The sequence below is a fragment of the Polistes dominula genome, unplaced genomic scaffold (genome assembly GCF_049000335.1).
Source record: "Polistes dominula isolate Pdom_NZ unplaced genomic scaffold, Pdom_raw_medaka contig_12, whole genome shotgun sequence".
Classification (NCBI taxonomy): domain Eukaryota; kingdom Metazoa; phylum Arthropoda; class Insecta; order Hymenoptera; family Vespidae; genus Polistes; species Polistes dominula.
In genome coordinates, this window is record NW_028301116.1 from 4,523,628 (window position 1) to 4,541,559 (window position 17,932).

The following is a 17,932-nucleotide window of genomic DNA, read 5'->3' on the forward strand; positions in this document are numbered from 1 at the left end:
TATTTCATAAATATTCACGAGAATCTCATATGTTCAACATAAAATCAATATCACCTCATCTCTCTCTCTCTCTTTCTCTTTCTCACTTATTCGAAACAACGATATTGTATAAAAATAAATAGAAGAGAAGAATAATAAATAAAGAAATTTGTACCAATCGCGAGACACTCGAAGCTTTCACTACCAGCACAAACTGCTGCACATCACATTTATAAACAAAAATGCAATACGTTTTTTTTTCCACGTTTTAAAACGAAATATAGTGCACAACAGTTTAGAGTTCTATCGAGAGATACGAAAGATATCCTCCTATCGTTCTAGTTTTCTTTTTTTTTTTTCATTTACTTTTTTCTACCTTCTTCATTTTTCCGCAATCTTTTTTTCTTCTTCTTGTTTGTTCGTTTTGTACATCTTTGTTTCCAAAGTCACTCCTTACCCTTCTCTCTCTGTCGCTCTCGTTCTGTTCCTCACTCTTTCTCTCTCATATACACCCTTGTCTTTTTTTCTCGGTCGGCGGTCTATCCGGTCGGTTGGAAAAATATTTTCCGTGAGAAAAACCGCGGATAGAATTGGACGGAGTAGATTTATCACGGTGACAAGCCATCCTCCTCGTGGATACCAAAATCGATACTTTCGGCTTTTTATTTTTTTTTGTTTTATTTTTTTTTGTTTCCCCCGTAACCCTCTTCCAATAAGACTCAGTCCACATCCCTCACCTTTCATTTTCGTTTTTGCTAAACAAAGTGCATCCCAAAGCAAATAAAAAATATATGGTATAAATTCGAAAAAAGGATAAATCAACATGCAAAGTCCCGACACACTATAACGTGATAATTGATTGGTCTTGATACTTAAAAAAAATCATTCTGAAAACTATTAAATCTCACGGATTAAATTTAATTAAGTTTATCTAAATAATTTCTATTATCATTCGTTTCTATCATCATATTTGTTAATTTTTTTTTATCCCAATTATTTTTTATCTTGTCAATTAATTTAATTTAATTTTTAATAATAACTATTAAAAATATTTGTTTTATTTAATTAATTAATAATTTTTTAATGAAATTTATACACTTTGTTAGGGATCCATTCGTTTATTTCAAAAAAAAAAAAGAAAAATAGGAAAATAAACTAACGCGAATGACCATTATTTTTTTTGAAACTGACGTAAAGACTAGCATACATGCACGCATATGCATTTTCATATTTTCTCTCTCTCTCTCTCTCTTTCTCTTTATCCCTTTTAGAGGATAAAATGAAAGTTAAGAATTTGGAGTAGCAAGTATTCCGTTCCATTAATTATACATTCATTACTTTAGAATGAAAGCGGTGGTTTGAGGACTCACAGTAGCTTGCAGTAGCTTGCAGTAGTAGTAGCAGCAGCAGAAACAACAGCAGCAGCAACTTTAGCTTGAAACTAGCACGTTCGCGACAGAATAGTCAGAGAAATTTGTATGAATCCTCATATCGTGTTAGAAACGTTACAACACAGGGCTGGGGCTAACTGTATCGTTCGTTAATTCGAACAGAAGGAAGGAAGGAAGGAAGGATGGAAGAAAACGTTTGATGTGTCTCTTCTACATTTGTTCAAAGATTTTCATTCCTAAACGAACAATATTCGGCTTGTACAAAGTGCATCTCTCGTACTTAACGTTAAATCTTCCAACACGATACACAACATATGTGTATTATACGTGTGTATGTGTGTTATTCGTATGCCTGTGAAATGAAAGAACAAATAAACGTATTTAATAGGATCGTTCCTTTGACATGAAAATTGTTCATCTATCCTCGTTTAAATATCCGTTCATTGGCCCTTTGACAATAGCAAACAAAAAATATTATATTATATTGTAACACGAATTTATAAGCGCACCAAAAGATTATTACATTTTTCCAAAAATTTCTATATCATGTGAATTGCGTGCATATACGTAATTAAATTATTATTATGCATTTATTAAATACATGGTAAGATTATTCTTTGAATTTAGGACAAATTCAAACTTGACAATATTTCATTCGTAATTTAAAAAGAAAGAAAAAAAATTATTAACTTGTATTAAAATTTATAAAAGAATGTTAATTTTAAATTCGTTTCATTTTAAGTTTTCTCAATTCTTTGTCAATTTCATGTAAAACATTTCGAAATGGGCTTTCTCGCGTTTCAAAGCTATCAAAAACAACGACGACGAAGTAGAAGCAGAAGATGAAGAAGAAGAAGAAGAAGAAGAAGAAGAAAATATCGTTTGTCTCGTTTCAACTTGAGAAGGGATTCTCATTTCTGACAATAAGGAGAAACTCGAAAGTGGCGTCTGGTTCCTACGTGGAAAACCAAGAAGGAAGAATCGATGGTAGAAGAAGGGAGAAGGAAGTTGCACAATTTGACATTGTTTTCTCGAGCACGGTTTGTCGGCAAGCAAGCAAGCAAGCAAGTCGTGCCGTGACTATCTTCAAGCTTTTCGTCTCTCCTTCTTTTTCCCGAATGTTACCCGAACAATTTTCTTTTATCTTTTCTCTTTCCTTACCAACCAACCAACCAACCAAACTCTTACGCACCCCATCCAACCACCCTTTTCTCTTGGCATCTTCTCTTCAGTTGGCTTCTACTATTCGTATCAATTAAACTTTCTTTTATTTCGTACTATAATAATAAATGGTTATGGTATATGATTATGATATAAAATTGTAATACATTTGCGTATTGTTTATACTAAAAATATTTTCTTTTTCATTTTTAGAAAAGTGAATTTTTGTTTTACAAATAAAAAGTTTCGCTATATTGTTTTGAAGTAAAAATGGGGAGGAAATTTAGGAGCGAAACAAAATCTCGTTTCTTTAAGAAATTAAATTTCTTTTAATTTGATGTTCAATTTTTCTCTCGTAATCTAATGTAAGAATTTGTAATTTAATTAACACAAATTATTTCAACGTATCGTACTAACTTTGTATCATAGGGAAGTCGGACAGGTAAAAAAATCAGAACGTTTCGTCCTTTTATTAGGATTTCTTCAGCGACTAAAAATACCAAAATTTCATAACCTCTAAAATATATAGTTCTTCGAAACGCTAAATATACAATAATAATATATAAATAATAAAATATTTAGTGTTTCGAAGAACTATGTATTTTCGAGGTTATGTAATTTAGTATTTTATAGTTATTAAGAAGTCCGAATTCCATATGATATAAAGTTTCTATATATTTTATTTAGTGGACGCGAAAAACAACTGATTGACATAAAATACTAAATCTTTTTCAATCCAAAAATAATAATATCAACGATATAAATAAATAAGCTAATAAAAAACTTAATTTCTTCAAATTTGAAAATGAAAAGTAGAAAAAACAAGGAAAAGACATATAAAATAGTTTGTTTTTTATAACAACTATTTGATTCATAATTAATTGTCCAATTTATTAACATTCAATGCACAAATTTATAACATAATTTATTTTAATAAAATATAAATAATAAATCTGACTATTCTGCAAAATAACCTAATAAAAATCAGGACAATACTTTTTAACCGATCCAAATACACGAGATCACTTCGAATTATGAAACTAAAAGAAATAGGGGTTGAATGTCAGCGAGGTTGGGGGAAGGGGATTTGGGAAAAAAAAGGGGATAAAAATGTTTGTTCTATATCACGTTACTTGACTCATCATAATTATCACTCTTTATCTCTGTCTCTTTCTCTCTCTCTCTCTCTCTCTTTCTCTGTATTTTTCCTTTCCTTTATCTTTCTCTTTTTGGCTCATTGGCCTTTTTTTTTCTTTTTGTTCTTTTTTGTTGTTTTGTTTTATGTGTCTATGTCACGGCCATTCGAGCTAACAATTTTTCTAAGAGCCCCTTTTTTCGTTCTTATTGTCCAACACAGTGAGACAGCAGACGATATTCGACTTTCTCACGAAATAACACAACACAACACGTGCAAGCTAAGCTTTAATGCTCGTGGTATTCTTTCGTCACGAAAGTAGAAGGAAAACAGTTTTTTCTTTTTTTACGAAACAGAAATATCTCTGACACGTTTTAAAGGCAATCGGATAATAGATAAGTGAAGGAGTAAGAGGGTTGGGTGGAGTAAGGTTGTAGAAAATTAAAAGAAAAGGAAAGTTAAAAAAAAACGACGATCCCTTTTCTTTTTTTTTTTTTTACTACTATTATAAGTATCAGTGGACCTTGACTTTTTAGTAAATCCAATCTTATAATTTAAAACAAACAATTAATTTAATAATAACTCATAATGATGAAACATATTGGCATGATACTAATACTAAAAAAAAAAAACGGATAAAAAAATGTCGAGCAAATTTTTAAATTAAATATTTTTCTTTTTGATTTTCGTGTAAAAACAATACACAATTAATATAACCACAAAAACTTAAGTACTCTAGCTTGATATAATAAAAAAGCACGAAAGAAACGTGGGATGGAGGAGGGAGGGGGTTAACCGTTACTTTAATTTCTTTTTCTTCTCTATTTTCTTCTTTTTATTCATTATGTAATTTTTCGTCTTGTTTTCTTACTTTCCCCTTTAAAAGTTACGACGAATATTTTTTTTTTACTTTTATTTTTTTTCTTTTTCTTTATAGCAAAAGCGAGCACGAGCAAAACCATAAATCCTTTCGCTTGGTGTGTACATTAGCATAAAAATATTTGAGCCTTCGCTCAGTCCCTCACAAATACATCCTGAAAGAAAAGATTATACGCGTAATATATATATATATATATATATATATATATATATATATGTATGTGTGTATGTGTAATCTAGAACGAGTTATATATACGTACATGCAACCCGTATATGATACAATTAGAAAGAGTAGGAAAAAAAGAAAAACAGAAAAAGGGAGAGAAAGAGAGGGAACGAAAGAAGAAAAAAAATAAAAAACGAAAGAGAAAGAGTGAGTGAGAGAGAGAGAGAGAGATTACGACGTAGCTCTATTGTAAATCCTAACCTCTCGGCAAGAGTGGAAAGAGTTAATGTATTTCATTAATCACGAGGGAATCTCGTCGTCCCTTTTCTTCTTCTTCTTCTTCTTCATCTTCATCCACCATCACCACCACCACCACCACAACCACCACAACCATCATCACCACCACCACAGCAAACACCACTTTTTCAACCTTCCAATCCCCCACCTATACTTCCAATCTCCTATCACCTACCACCACCACCAACCTCCTCCTAGATCCTCCTCCTCATCTTCAACCTCCTTCTTCTTTATTCTTCTTCTTCTTCTCTTCCACTTGTTCCAGCGTCTCTTCCGTGTATGTAGGTTTTTCATCTTTCTTATTCTACGCTATCTCGCAGTAAAACGCTTGATATTTTTCCATTTTCGTTTGGTCGTTATTATTTGTCATTCCCTTGTTCCCCTTTCTCCTCCTCTTCCACCCCCCTTAGTAGACTTCATTTCTTTTCCTCCCCGCAATTCGAAAGCCCCCATTCGTCTAATCTTTTTTCTCTACTACCGCGAAGAAAATCAGGACACGAACGATAAATAAAAATATAAATCTTGGTTTAAAGACTAGCTGTGTACTTTATACGTGCTACACGTTATATGTATTTGTGTACAAATGTGCAAATATCATTTCTATATAATTGTAAGAGTGTGTATTTGTTTATATATGTGTTTAAAGAGGGAAGGGTGTATCGTTACACTTAAACACGCAGAATACATCTAAACGGGAATTAAAGATTGTATGCAATTTGTAGAATATGCGTACCATTTCTATATAATTTAAGAATATATATATAGGTGTGTGTTATTGCGTGTATATAAAGAAAGAAAGAGTAAAGGAAAGTAGATATATGTCCTGTTTTAAATACAAATATACGTATGCATAAAAAAAGTATATAAGGTGACATGAACTAAAGGTTAGACGACGACGTGGTAGATAAAATAAAAAAAAGAAAAGAATAAGATGAAGAAGGAGAAATAAAAAGGAAGAAGAAGAAAAAAAAAGGAAACCGGTGTATATAACCAGCCAGTATATCGTAGTAAATGGTATCATATATATAGGGTAGCAAAAAGAAAAAAGAACAGAAAAAGAGACGAAGAAATAAAGAAAGAGAAAATAAAAAAAAGTAGAAGAAGGAGTTAGAGGAAGTGGGAGAGGTGTCGGCAGGAAGAGGGATTCGCTTAGAAAAGCTTGACAGCTTCTACTTTACGCCCTCCTAAGCTCGTTGAATGGCGACCTTAAGAATCTTCCTTCGCGAAGCCGGCCGAAGGTGAAGAGTGTCGAAAGGAAGAGGAAAAGGAAGAGGAAGAGGAAGTGGAAGTGGAAGAGGGAAGAAAAAGTGAAGAAAGAGAAGGAGGAGAGGAAGAGGAAGAGGTGAGGAAAAGAGAGTGCGCAAAAAACTACGTTCACTCGGTTGTGTTGAACCAACGGCACACAACCATTTACGAGTGCCATAATACCGTCCGTCCAACCATCTTTAATGTCACCAGCTCAATACAAGAAATAGATGCTTCTCTTGTATATCTCTGGTGTATGCGTATAGACGCGTGTATGTGTGTATGTGTATGTGTATGTGAAGCAACGATAGTTTTGAGTTGTATCTTGTATATATATATATATTGCTAACATAAGTCAAACGACACTGTTTAGGTTTATTTCTGATGATACCTAAGCTTTTCAAATAGACACGAAAAGAAATGGCGGATGACTGGTTAAAAACGGTGCTTGGTTATGTGTATTTTTCTCTTATTCAAGAATATACTACGAGGGGTTGGTATTTAAAAAAAAAAATAAAAATCACGAGAGAAGGTGGAAATGCACTTTAGGGTAAGATAGGATAGGTTTGGGTGGAAATGTAGGAGAGGGATGTGACTAAGAGATGCTCTCTGTAGACGAATATTTATATACACGTGTTTCTACGTGTATGTATGTATGTGTGTATTTATACATATGCAAAATTATCGATGGCAAGCAAGCAGATTCAAGCGATTCGCTAGACCAGCCTATCATCCGCGATTTCGATACGTATAAATATCTTTCCTAGAATACGACGACGTGTATTCAAATATTTCTACCAAATGGATCAACCATTGGATATGAAAAAAATATATATATATAAAAGAGGGAAGAGGAAAGACAAGCTTTCACAGATGAGAGTTTTCATCGTCGAAATATTACACAAGACTACTCTTTGATTTATTTTTATACTTGAGAAAAGAAAGAGAAATAGAGAAAAAGAGAAAGAGATAGAGATAGTAATGGTATCCATCTTAGCGATTATCGAACAACTTTTCTTGTATGTTTTTTTTTCTTTTTCTTTTTTTTTTTTTTTTGTTCATTTTTCCCATCATTTTTTTTTCTCTCGACGATCACCAAACCGCATGTATGTAAACGACGGGACGTTTTTAAAAGCAAGTTTTCACGAGAATGACGAAGTTTACTTAGAAGGCTATCAAATTCTTTTTTGATACTAGAAGAACTCCTTCTTGTGGAAACAAACAAAAAAATATGTGAGAGGAAGAGGATAGAGAATGATGAGCCATGAAAAAAAATGTTTCTATCCCTCAAATCGATAACACACATTTATGTTTATACATATATACATTATATATATATATATATATATATATATCGTAAATCGTAAAATCTTCAGAAGAAACAAAATAGAAGTGCAATGAAAATGTAATATTTTCCTAGAAAAAATATCTACTTTAGCTATAAAAAAAAAAAACTAATCTAAATCGAAATTTTGTTTCTTAAAAAAAACCTTCTTCGGATTGAAAGAAACGATGACATTTCGTAAAACCATGAAAAAAACATTTTTCTTTTTGCAAAATTGAAAAAACATTCGATTCTATTAAGTTCTTTCTGATTGTTAGATGTCATAAATTTTAGGATCTATAAAAAAAAAAATGTCGTACTATAAATGTAATATAAATAAACTTATAAATCCAAAAATATCTTTTAGAAAAGGAAGAAACAAAGATATCATCCCCCTCTTTCAAACTTTGCACAAAAAATTTTTTTCTTTACGATAAACATTTGCTTCGCTATTAAAACCCTTTCCGATTATCGAATAAAAATCTTTGAAAATTTAAATTAAATAATTATAAATATTTTCTTAATATTTTCAAAGGTATGAAAGAAATATACAAAATTCACGAACTATAAAAAATAATCTACTTTAAAATTATTATTTGGCCCATTGTCCGGTGTTTATGGATTTGCCATTAAAAAAAATCAAAGGTTACATTTGATTGCTGCATTCTTGTTGTTAAGAAAAAGAAGAAGAAAAAAAAGAAAGAGATAAAAGGTAAAACGATCGGTTGGATGGGTCTGTGACAAGTGACGCCCTATCAGCGTCCAGCAACGTAAAACGTCTGTTTGAGAACGATCGAGAGCTACCTGCTAGACGTATCCATTCGAAAAAATATCTATACATATATCCACACATACACACACGTATATACACACATATATATAGATATACACATATCACGTAACAATATCTGCCCATATATCAAAAACGATCGATACGATACTTTGTAACCGACGATTCCAACAAAACTTATCTCCCATTTCGAATAAAAATCTCTTCTTTGAAAAGACATAACATAATCGATAAAACTAATTCACGATTTGACGTTAACATCAAATATTTTTCTAAACCAATGATATTCAAATTTTGTTCACGGTTCACGGTTCAACTCTTTACGAGTGTAAAAGTATTTTTCTGTAAAAATCCATTTTTTCGTTTGTTCGTATTTTTGTTTACTAGTTTTTATGCCATTTGAAATGTGGTAATTAAAATTCTTGATATTTTAGGGATGTTTTACTTAATAGAAATTAATTTGGTGACATTTTAATAATTATTATTATAATCTTATTTTCGATAATTTTTCATTTATTTGTCAGACAACTTGTCGAATTTCTTGACAAAAAAAGATGACAATTTTTATTTGCAATATAATTTAATATCGTGGCACTGAGAATTAATTTTTTACATAAAATATCTAATATGAATTTTTTCAAACACGACAAATCATATAAAATACGTAACATCGTATATTTACAAAATAATTCGTAAAACCCTTGAGAAGATTTCATGGAATCCCCAACAGACTTACGTGAAACACATTTCGAAAATCACTGCTTTAACCAACAAGACCACAAAAAAAAAGAAAAATTTATAACATCGAGTCAAATTCCGCTCAAACTTTTCGTATCTAGACGGCAAATAAGATATTTGTTGCGTTTCAAAGTATTTGTTTTTTTCTGTAAAGTTACCTCACTTTCTTTCAAATTTGCAATGTTATTCGTACGAACTGGATTTCAATAGAAACACCCTGTATATATATAAGTATGTGTATATGTATATATCTATAGGATACCTCTTACAAGTACAAGATATAAATTTGTGTGTAAAAGTGTGTACATAAGTGTTAGTTGAAAGTTTGTATATTTGTACAGTAGCAATCATTGCAGTGCACCGTGCAAGCACACACCTTCTTTTGCTCCCTTTCTTTCTCCTGTAGTATACGGAATTCATCGGCGTTTTTCTTACTTTTCTTTTCGTTTCGTTTCGTTTAGTTTCGTAGAAACGAATACCATGTTGAAAGTTCAAAAGCACCTTCCTTTCCACGACGAATTTTAGTGTAATTTCCAGTCGTGTCCTTCGTGAACCTTCGTCGTATAAACCACCCCTTTTCCCCCTTCCTAAACTCCAACCCTCATACACATTCGTAAAGACGTTTATACGTGTTTCATAGATATGTGAAAATAGTTAAAAATTTATATAGCGAAAAATGTTTTCAAATCGAAAAGAAATATGTCTATAGTTATTATTTATGTTATAAAAATAATAATATATAAAAAAGAAGTATATATACATACATACATATATATATATAAATTTGATTTATATCAAATATGTATATCAAATATATATATATATATATATACATATATTACAAATGTATATATTTTATAGGTATTATATGTATATTTAAGTCGATAAATAATAAATGATAATTTATGAATTTATTACAATATTTTTTTAATATACTAAGTAATATTTTTATTCAATATAAATAATTATTTTATATCCTTTCGTTACTAGCGAACCATAAAAAAAGGGTCATCATCGAATAACTCAACGACCCGTATAAGGGTAATACGAAATCATACCGTAACGAAAGTAGTTTAAATTAATTTTCTATATTAAGTTATTAATTTTTGTTGTACCATTTTGTTTTGTTTTTTTTTCTCTTTTCTTTTCTTTAAATTATTAGCCCAATAAATAACGCTATTATTAATATCAGAAGACTAAACAACAAAAAAAGAAAGAAAAAATAGAAAATCTTCAGGAAGAAAGTTAAATTCATAAGACAAACCATTTTCGAGGTTATTCTCACGAACCAAAGATGAAGTCGTTTGAAGGAAACGAACCGTAAGAAGAAGAAGAAGGGTCCCACAACGCTGACTAGAACCCCCTCCCTCCCCCTCCTTCACCTCCTTTTTTTTCCTTTTTCCTTATCTTACCTTCTTTCCTCAATTCTTATAGCTCCCTGATATGTTGAGAGACGAATGAAAAATCCTATGGAGACAAAAAAAATAGAAAAAGAAAATAATATCGATTAGTCATCGAAATAAGTGATTGGCAAACGTATTTGTCACGAACTAACGATCCGCCAAAGAGTCCTGATTATGTCTGACGATCCTTGAAACTTTTCCTCCTATCGAGAAACTCCGAGTTCTTCTTTTTGTTTTTCTCTTTTTTAATATCCTAAAATCGACAAATTTATTAGGAAAAAATTAATGATAAATGTAAAAAAAAAAAAAAGTATCGATTGTAATTCAATTAAATGTAATTTTGAGAAATTTGTTTTACAACACGATTAGTTATTTTTGGTTGTGATAAACAGCAGACGATTTTACTAACTGGTCATTGATTCTCATACGTTAATCGTAACCATCATTTTTGTTTGACATTTATATATTTATCTAACAAGAAAATTAAATACATAAATGTGAGATTAACAAAGTATAAAATTAAATGAAATAATTATGTTATATATTTAATAATAATAAGAAGAAAAAGAAAGTGTATTGAAACGTTGATAGAATAAAATTATGAAAAATTTATGTTTAAACAGGTGACACTGCACAGGTCAGCTATCTATCGTTGAGAAGTCTACTTCCGGATACAAATGGTTACATGACTTATGAAGGTAGTACGACACATCCAGGATGCTGGGAAACGGCAGTTTGGCTGATCCTTAACAAACCTATTTACATTACTGCACAAGAGGTACTTACTACTTAACCCTTATCTGAAAGTACAAGTATATCTTATCCGATATGGTCTTATCATGCACCCATCATACATTTTTATTTCCATTGTGTGGTTCTCTTTTGTTACATCATACAACATCAAACAACACATATATATTATAATCTTTTTTATTAAGAATATTTGCAACAAATAAAATTTGAAAATATATTTCTATTAAAAATTAAATTAATTAATTTAAAAAATTAATTCTTTTTAAATTAGGTTATTCTCTTAAATTAAATTATTAATTTTTGTAGTACCATTTTGTTTTGTTTTTCTTTTCTTTTCTTTAAATTATTAACCCAATAAAAATAAATATAATTAAAAATTAAAAATTCAATTAACTAATTGTTATATCAATTAAAATAAAACAATGAATCAATTAGAATTGTAAATACAAAAAAAAACATATTTTGTTATTCAATGCATAAATTTCCAACCAATCGGATAAGAGTACAATGTTAATATTTATGTTAAATTTCTTTTTTTAATATTACATATTTTTCTTTTCTCTTTTTTTAATTTAAATAAATAAATATAATGTATACATATTTTAAGTTCAACAATAAACATATGCGTTAATTGAATAGAATCGTGAAGTTTTAGTCGAATTACTGGTGAAAAGGCAGACTTTACTTTATTTGCAGTTGTATGCCCTGAGGAAACTCATGCAGGGTCCTATCAACGCCCCGAAGGCACCCCTCGGTAATAATTCCAGACCCTTGCAAGACCTTCATCACAGGACTATACGAACGAACATCAATTTCCGCAAGGTACCTACTTACCCATCTACCTTTTACCTCCATTTTCTAATATCTATGTTATATACCAACCCATCTCTACCTATTTTCTTTTTTTTTTTTTATTACTTTTGAACAATCTCATTACAACAAGTGAAAGAAAAAAAAAAGGAAAATGAATATTTCAACCCTACATATATGGTATAATCCAATTATTTTTTCGTATCCAACAAAAATATAATACATAATTCAAATATTTTACAAATATAATAGTCATTCATAAGGCCCCCCTCTCTTTGTAATAAAAACCCCCAAAAAAACAAAATAAGAAAATATAAATAAATATATATATTACAGTTGTTGACAAAAACACCTTTTAATTTAATTATTGTTAATTTAATTTTCGAAAAAAATGAGACCAATATAATTACACTATATTTAGAAAACACAAAAAAACTGTAGAATATAAAATAACAGTTAATTTGTGAAATAATAAACATACAAATTTAACAAATATACGTACTTTTGAAAAATTACAAGATATTTCAAGAATATTAAAATAATATAAATAAAATTGAAAATGAAGTAGAATAGTAGAGGGATGAGGAGGGTGACTAAAGATTAGGTGAGGGAGGTAGGTAAAGTAAAGAAAGAAAAAAAAAAGAAATAGTCAGAGAATAGATATTCCCTGGAAGCTTTTTTGCTAAATTTCTTCAAAGAACCACTGGAAGGCAGTGGAAGTGATTGGTGTCCTATCAGCGAGGTCGCTTGGAAAACGAGAAAGAGAAAGATAAAAAGAAAAAAATAAGAAAAAGAAAGAATGACAAAGATAGAAAGAAAGAAAGAGATAGAAAGAAAGAAAGAGATAGAAAGAGAGAGAGAGAGAGAGAGAGAGAATGAAAGCCACTCCCTTTCGTAGCCAGCAACCTCCCCACACAACATTCAGCAAAATCATACGAGCAAATCTGATCTGACTCATCACTTACCTACCCTAAATTCTTTCTACTCGACCATTCCAAAAGCACCCTCCCAACTCCTCACCCTCCTCAAAAGCAACCTCCTCTTTTCATCCTTCTTCTCTTTCTCTCTTAGCCAAAAATGAAATCTTTTCTTGGTGAGAGCAATGGAACTGTAAAAAGGAACACGAGGTTGGATCAAAAAAGAAAAAGAAAAATAAGAGAAAATGTGTGTCGCTATAAAATATTTTTAAAGATTATTTACTCATACACCCCTCTTATATTTTTCTCGTATTTCATTTCTAGTTTAATTCTATATTAAAACAATATATTTTAACGAATTTTATATGTTAATTAAATTTTATTGATTTTCTTGTTTATTAGATTTTCATCGATTGATTTTCATCATAGATAAAAAATAGTTGGTATATTTAATGAAATAATTGAGAAAATGATTGGAAAATTGTTTATACAGTTGTTGTTTCGAAACGTTTCTCTATTAAAATGTAATTATTATGTTTATAATTATCTGTTTAATGAAAACGATGTACATTTAATTGATATTTCTAGAAATTTAATTACACAAAATTAACAAATATCTCCAAGGAGTAATCATACGTTATTATCAAAGTATAATAATCAGGATTTTTAATGGGATCTAATAAAAATTAGGCAGAAATGTTTAATTAAATTTTTTTTCGTGCATCTCCTCAAAATAACTATAAATAAAATTATTCAAAAATGTATAACATTCGTACACAAAATTCACACTAGTCAAGATATTATCTTAATATAAATTAAAATAATATAAAATTAAGTAGAAATATCTAACTATAGTTGTTTTTTTCTTGTACAAACATAATTCAAATTATTCGAATAAACATAAATATCTTATAAACCGTGACATAAAAATTATCATACAAAAATATATCAAAAAAAAATATGTAATTGTAATTTTTTATCTGCGATTATCAACACAACTTAAAAATAAAAATTAAATTATTTTATTAAAAATAAAATAACACATTGATAGCAAAGTAATATTATATTTATATATTCGAATATATTAATTAAATTAATATATTAAATTAATTAATATATTAATTAATTAATTAAATTAAATTAAACCGCGACATAATATATTAAAATATATATAATATATTATTAAATATATAAATTAAATAAAAATATATTTAAAAGAAGAAGAAAAAAAATTATGATAATATTGATAATATTATTTATTTTTCAGAGAGCAGACGCAAAATGTCCGACAATGGCACAGGAGATGCATTATAGAGGTAACCCAAGCCTATCATCCAAACTTTCTCGAAGCCGGGAAAATGTGTTACGTCATTTAGGAATATACTCGATGAGAATTTAAAAAGATGACTTTTTCTTTCCAGCCAATGCTTGGCGGGACGACAGATCCTTGTCTCACAACGTCGTTTGAGTTGATCGCACGATCACGCGCTTCCAAAGAGACACCTTTTATTTTCCAAGAAGGTGGAAACGAAGGAGGCGGAAGAAACTACGGGGATCTAGGTGAACGAGCTACTGAAACGAGGAGTTGAATAGGGCCGAGGGAGTGGAGTTGGGGGTGAGAGAGAGACGCGCCATAAGGATTGGAAACGATGGACTTTGACGGGAAGGAGGTGGGGGTGGTGAGGTTCGGGGGATGAAACGAAGAAGAACGAAATCGAACGAGACTTGAAGTTTAATCGCGACAAAATAAAGACCGACTGCACTCCTCGAATCGGTTCACTCGTTTCTACTAGAAAAGAAAGACTATTTGTGAGTGTGTGTGTGTGTGTGTGTATAACTATGTCTGTGGATGTGTGCAATGAAGATGTAAGAACGACGACATTGACGATCAAAAAGAAGGAAGGAAGAAAGAAAGAATGAAAGAAGAAGAAGAAGAAGAAAAAAATATTTTTTTGTTCTTTTTCTCATATTTTTTCTTTTTTTTCTTTCTTTCTTTCTTTTCTTTCATAGAAGAAGATAGGGGTGAGTTTTTTATTGAACGTCTTTTTTTTTTAAATATATTTTATATAAGTGAACCCTTTTTTCGGGTTATGTTAAATGCGATGAAAATTAATTCGCACAATGTTTAAAGTTAGGTTTAATATATGTATATATAACAAATATGTTTTTTAAATAATGTCGGGGAATATGAGTTTTTTTCATTTGTTTATATAGGGTGGTATATATATTTTTTTTTATTTTTTCTGTTTTCTACAATAATTATTGGTGGTATACTTTTAATTATTTATGTTTTATTCGATGGATTTGTAAGGTTGTAAAGTTTGTGAAAACTTCGTCGGGGTATCTGAATTGAAAAATAAACAAACAAAAAAAGAAACAAAAAAGAAAAATCTAAATAAAGTAAAAAAAAAATATTAAATAAAAAAAAGGGTCAAGAGGGAGGGAGGAAGATGGTGATAAAATCCTCGCATCCAACGCAAACTGAGAATTTATTTCTTGAGCAACCGAGCGCTTAGATGTTGTACTTATGTATAAATTAGTTTATAAAAAAAAGATAAGAAGAAACGAGATAAAAACGAAACAAAGCAAAAAATAAATAAATATATAATAATTTAAAAAGACAAAAATCTCCCCCTAAAAATAAAAAAGAACAAACGGAAGAAAATGAAAAAAAAACGTGTCGAAGAGAACGTATAAAAAAAATAAAAAAAAAATACTGAGTCAAAATTACGATAGTTCGGTGAAAACAAAAAAGAAGAAAAAAAAATTTACGGTCGAACTTGTTTAATTACATGACAGATTATTTGTCAATTATTTTCTAGCCGAGTTTATTAAAAACGGGCATCAACGACGCGTTGAAAACTAGAAAAAAAATGAATAATAATAAAAAAAATAATAATAATAATAATAATAATAATAATAATAGTAATAGTAATAATACTAATAATAATAATAATAAAAAAATAATAAAAATAATAATAAAAATAATAATAAAAAAAGAGGAGGAAAGACGGAGGATCGTCAACGAATGAACGGTAAAATTTTAAAGACGTGAAGAGAAAAATAAAAAAAAATAGAAAAAAAAGAAAAGAAAAGAAAAGGAAGGAAGGAAGGAAGAAAAGGGATAAAGGAAGGATAAGGGACAGGTTAGAGAATACGTTCGTGCAAAAATTCGTGAATTTGCAAGAAGAAGAAAAAAAGGATAAGAAAAGGAAAAGGGGTAGAAAAAGAAGAAAAAGGAAAAGAAAAAGAAAGAGAAGAAGAGAGAGAGAGAGAGACGTTTCTGAGTAATCTCGTAATAGCTCGCAAATAGGGTCGGTAGTATAATAGACGAAAAAAGGGAAAAGGATTTCGAACGGGAACACAAGGCTTGGGGGATTGGTTGAAAGGAAGAAGCAGTGATCGGAAGTAGATGAAGAAAAAAAAAAGTTAGAGACTATGAAAGATAGAAAGAGAAAGAAAATCGGTCCCACCCTTTTTTCTTTTTCTTACAGCTCTCTCTCTCTCTCTCTCTTATTCTTTTTGGGTGTCTTCGTAGCATCGCATAGAAAATGGGGGTGAGGGGAGTGGGTAGGTGGACGATTAAAATCAACGCTTTTGTATATAACGTACATATGTATGAATAATACGTGCGCAGTACATAAATTTTAGGCGTATTTATCTATGTACGATATGGGCAGTGAATAAAATAAAATTAAATTAAATTATAAATTAAATTAAATAAAGATAACAATGAAAGGGCGAAAAAAAAATAAATTAATTAATAATAAAAAGGCGTACATAAAATACATATACACATATACACACACATATACATTCACCAGAGGATAGAGACAACAAAAATTATACACGCGTTAAACGCAAATTTAACAAACGAGAAAAAAGGAAAAAAAAATGAAAGAAAAAAATAAACAAAAACAAGCAAAAAGGATAAAAAAAAAAGATATCTAAACAAACAAAAAAAGGCTAGAGCGAGAAAGAAAAAAAAACAGTGTATAGTAAATGAAACTGTATAAATAAAAATACGAGGGATGGTGATCGTCGGGGGTTTAACGAATAACGATAATAATAAACGCAACGTTATATTGTACATGTTTCTCATTTTTCATTCTGTCATTTTTCCTCTTCCTCCTCCTCTTTCTTCTTCTTCTTCTTCTTCGTGTTTTATTATTCTGATAAATATTTTATTTTTTAATTTTCTTAAAAATATGTACCGAAATGTATCTCGGTGTAATTCATGATTCCAAAGAGTATTCTCGAAAGGTTGATTAAAATTTTTCTCTTTTAATTTTCAATTGTATTTTTGCAAGCTCTATCGATTTTTTTTTTCATTTCTGAATAAAGAAAAAAAATGATAAAATTAAAAAATTTAATTTATTTCGTGATTTTCAAATAAAGAACGAATAACGTTCGATAAAAAATATTGTCGGAATAATACCAAACGAAATTTGACGGATAATCTCTATTAGATTAGATCAAGATTAAACCTATAAAAGATTCTAATATTATGCAACGTCTTCCGTTAATAGTCTTCACTTTTCTAAAAAAAAATCGAACGAGCGAGAAAGAGGAAGAGAAAAACTTCGATGAATTTCTTGGCATCGAAGTCGCGTCAGATGAAAGGTAAGTGAAATCGATTGTGCTGATCTCCGGAGAAAAATTATTTCTACGACACGTAAGATCCCTATAAGACGACTTTAATGCTTTCTGCAAAGAAAAAAAAAAGAAAAAGGAAATTTTTTTTTATCAATTTTCTCATTCCATTTTTTTTCTTTTATAATATTTTCTTCTTTTTTCTTTTTAACAAAGTCGAGCAAATAAAGAAATATATAAGGATAAAACAAAATTAATTTACTTTTTTATTTTCATAAATTTTGTTAACATTGGTAAGTACAAAAATTTATCTTTATTTGGTTTTTTAAATAATTATCAGCATCAAACACA

General features: G+C 29.7%; 1 protein-coding gene across 8 annotated transcripts in view; it reads left to right on the forward strand.

Annotated features, from left to right (window-relative positions):
* Nucleotides 1-17,078, forward strand: part of CARPA (Carbonic anhydrase-related protein A) — a 231,849-nt gene extending 214,771 nt beyond the window's left edge. For 7 of the 8 annotated variants that reach the window (XM_089176802.1, XM_089176797.1, XM_089176799.1 and 4 more), the window contains 4 exons: nucleotides 11,132-11,286; nucleotides 11,958-12,083; nucleotides 14,256-14,304; nucleotides 14,392-17,078. In XM_089176802.1, the coding sequence (XP_089032928.1) occupies nucleotides 11,132-11,286; nucleotides 11,958-12,083; nucleotides 14,256-14,304; nucleotides 14,392-14,456 (395 nt within the window). In that variant the 3' untranslated portion in view covers nucleotides 14,457-17,078. The remainder of the gene's footprint in view (nucleotides 1-11,131; nucleotides 11,287-11,957; nucleotides 12,084-14,255; nucleotides 14,305-14,391) is intronic. The other variant, XM_089176803.1, reaches the window with a different exon arrangement.
* Nucleotides 17,079-17,932: the final 854 nt, after the last annotated feature.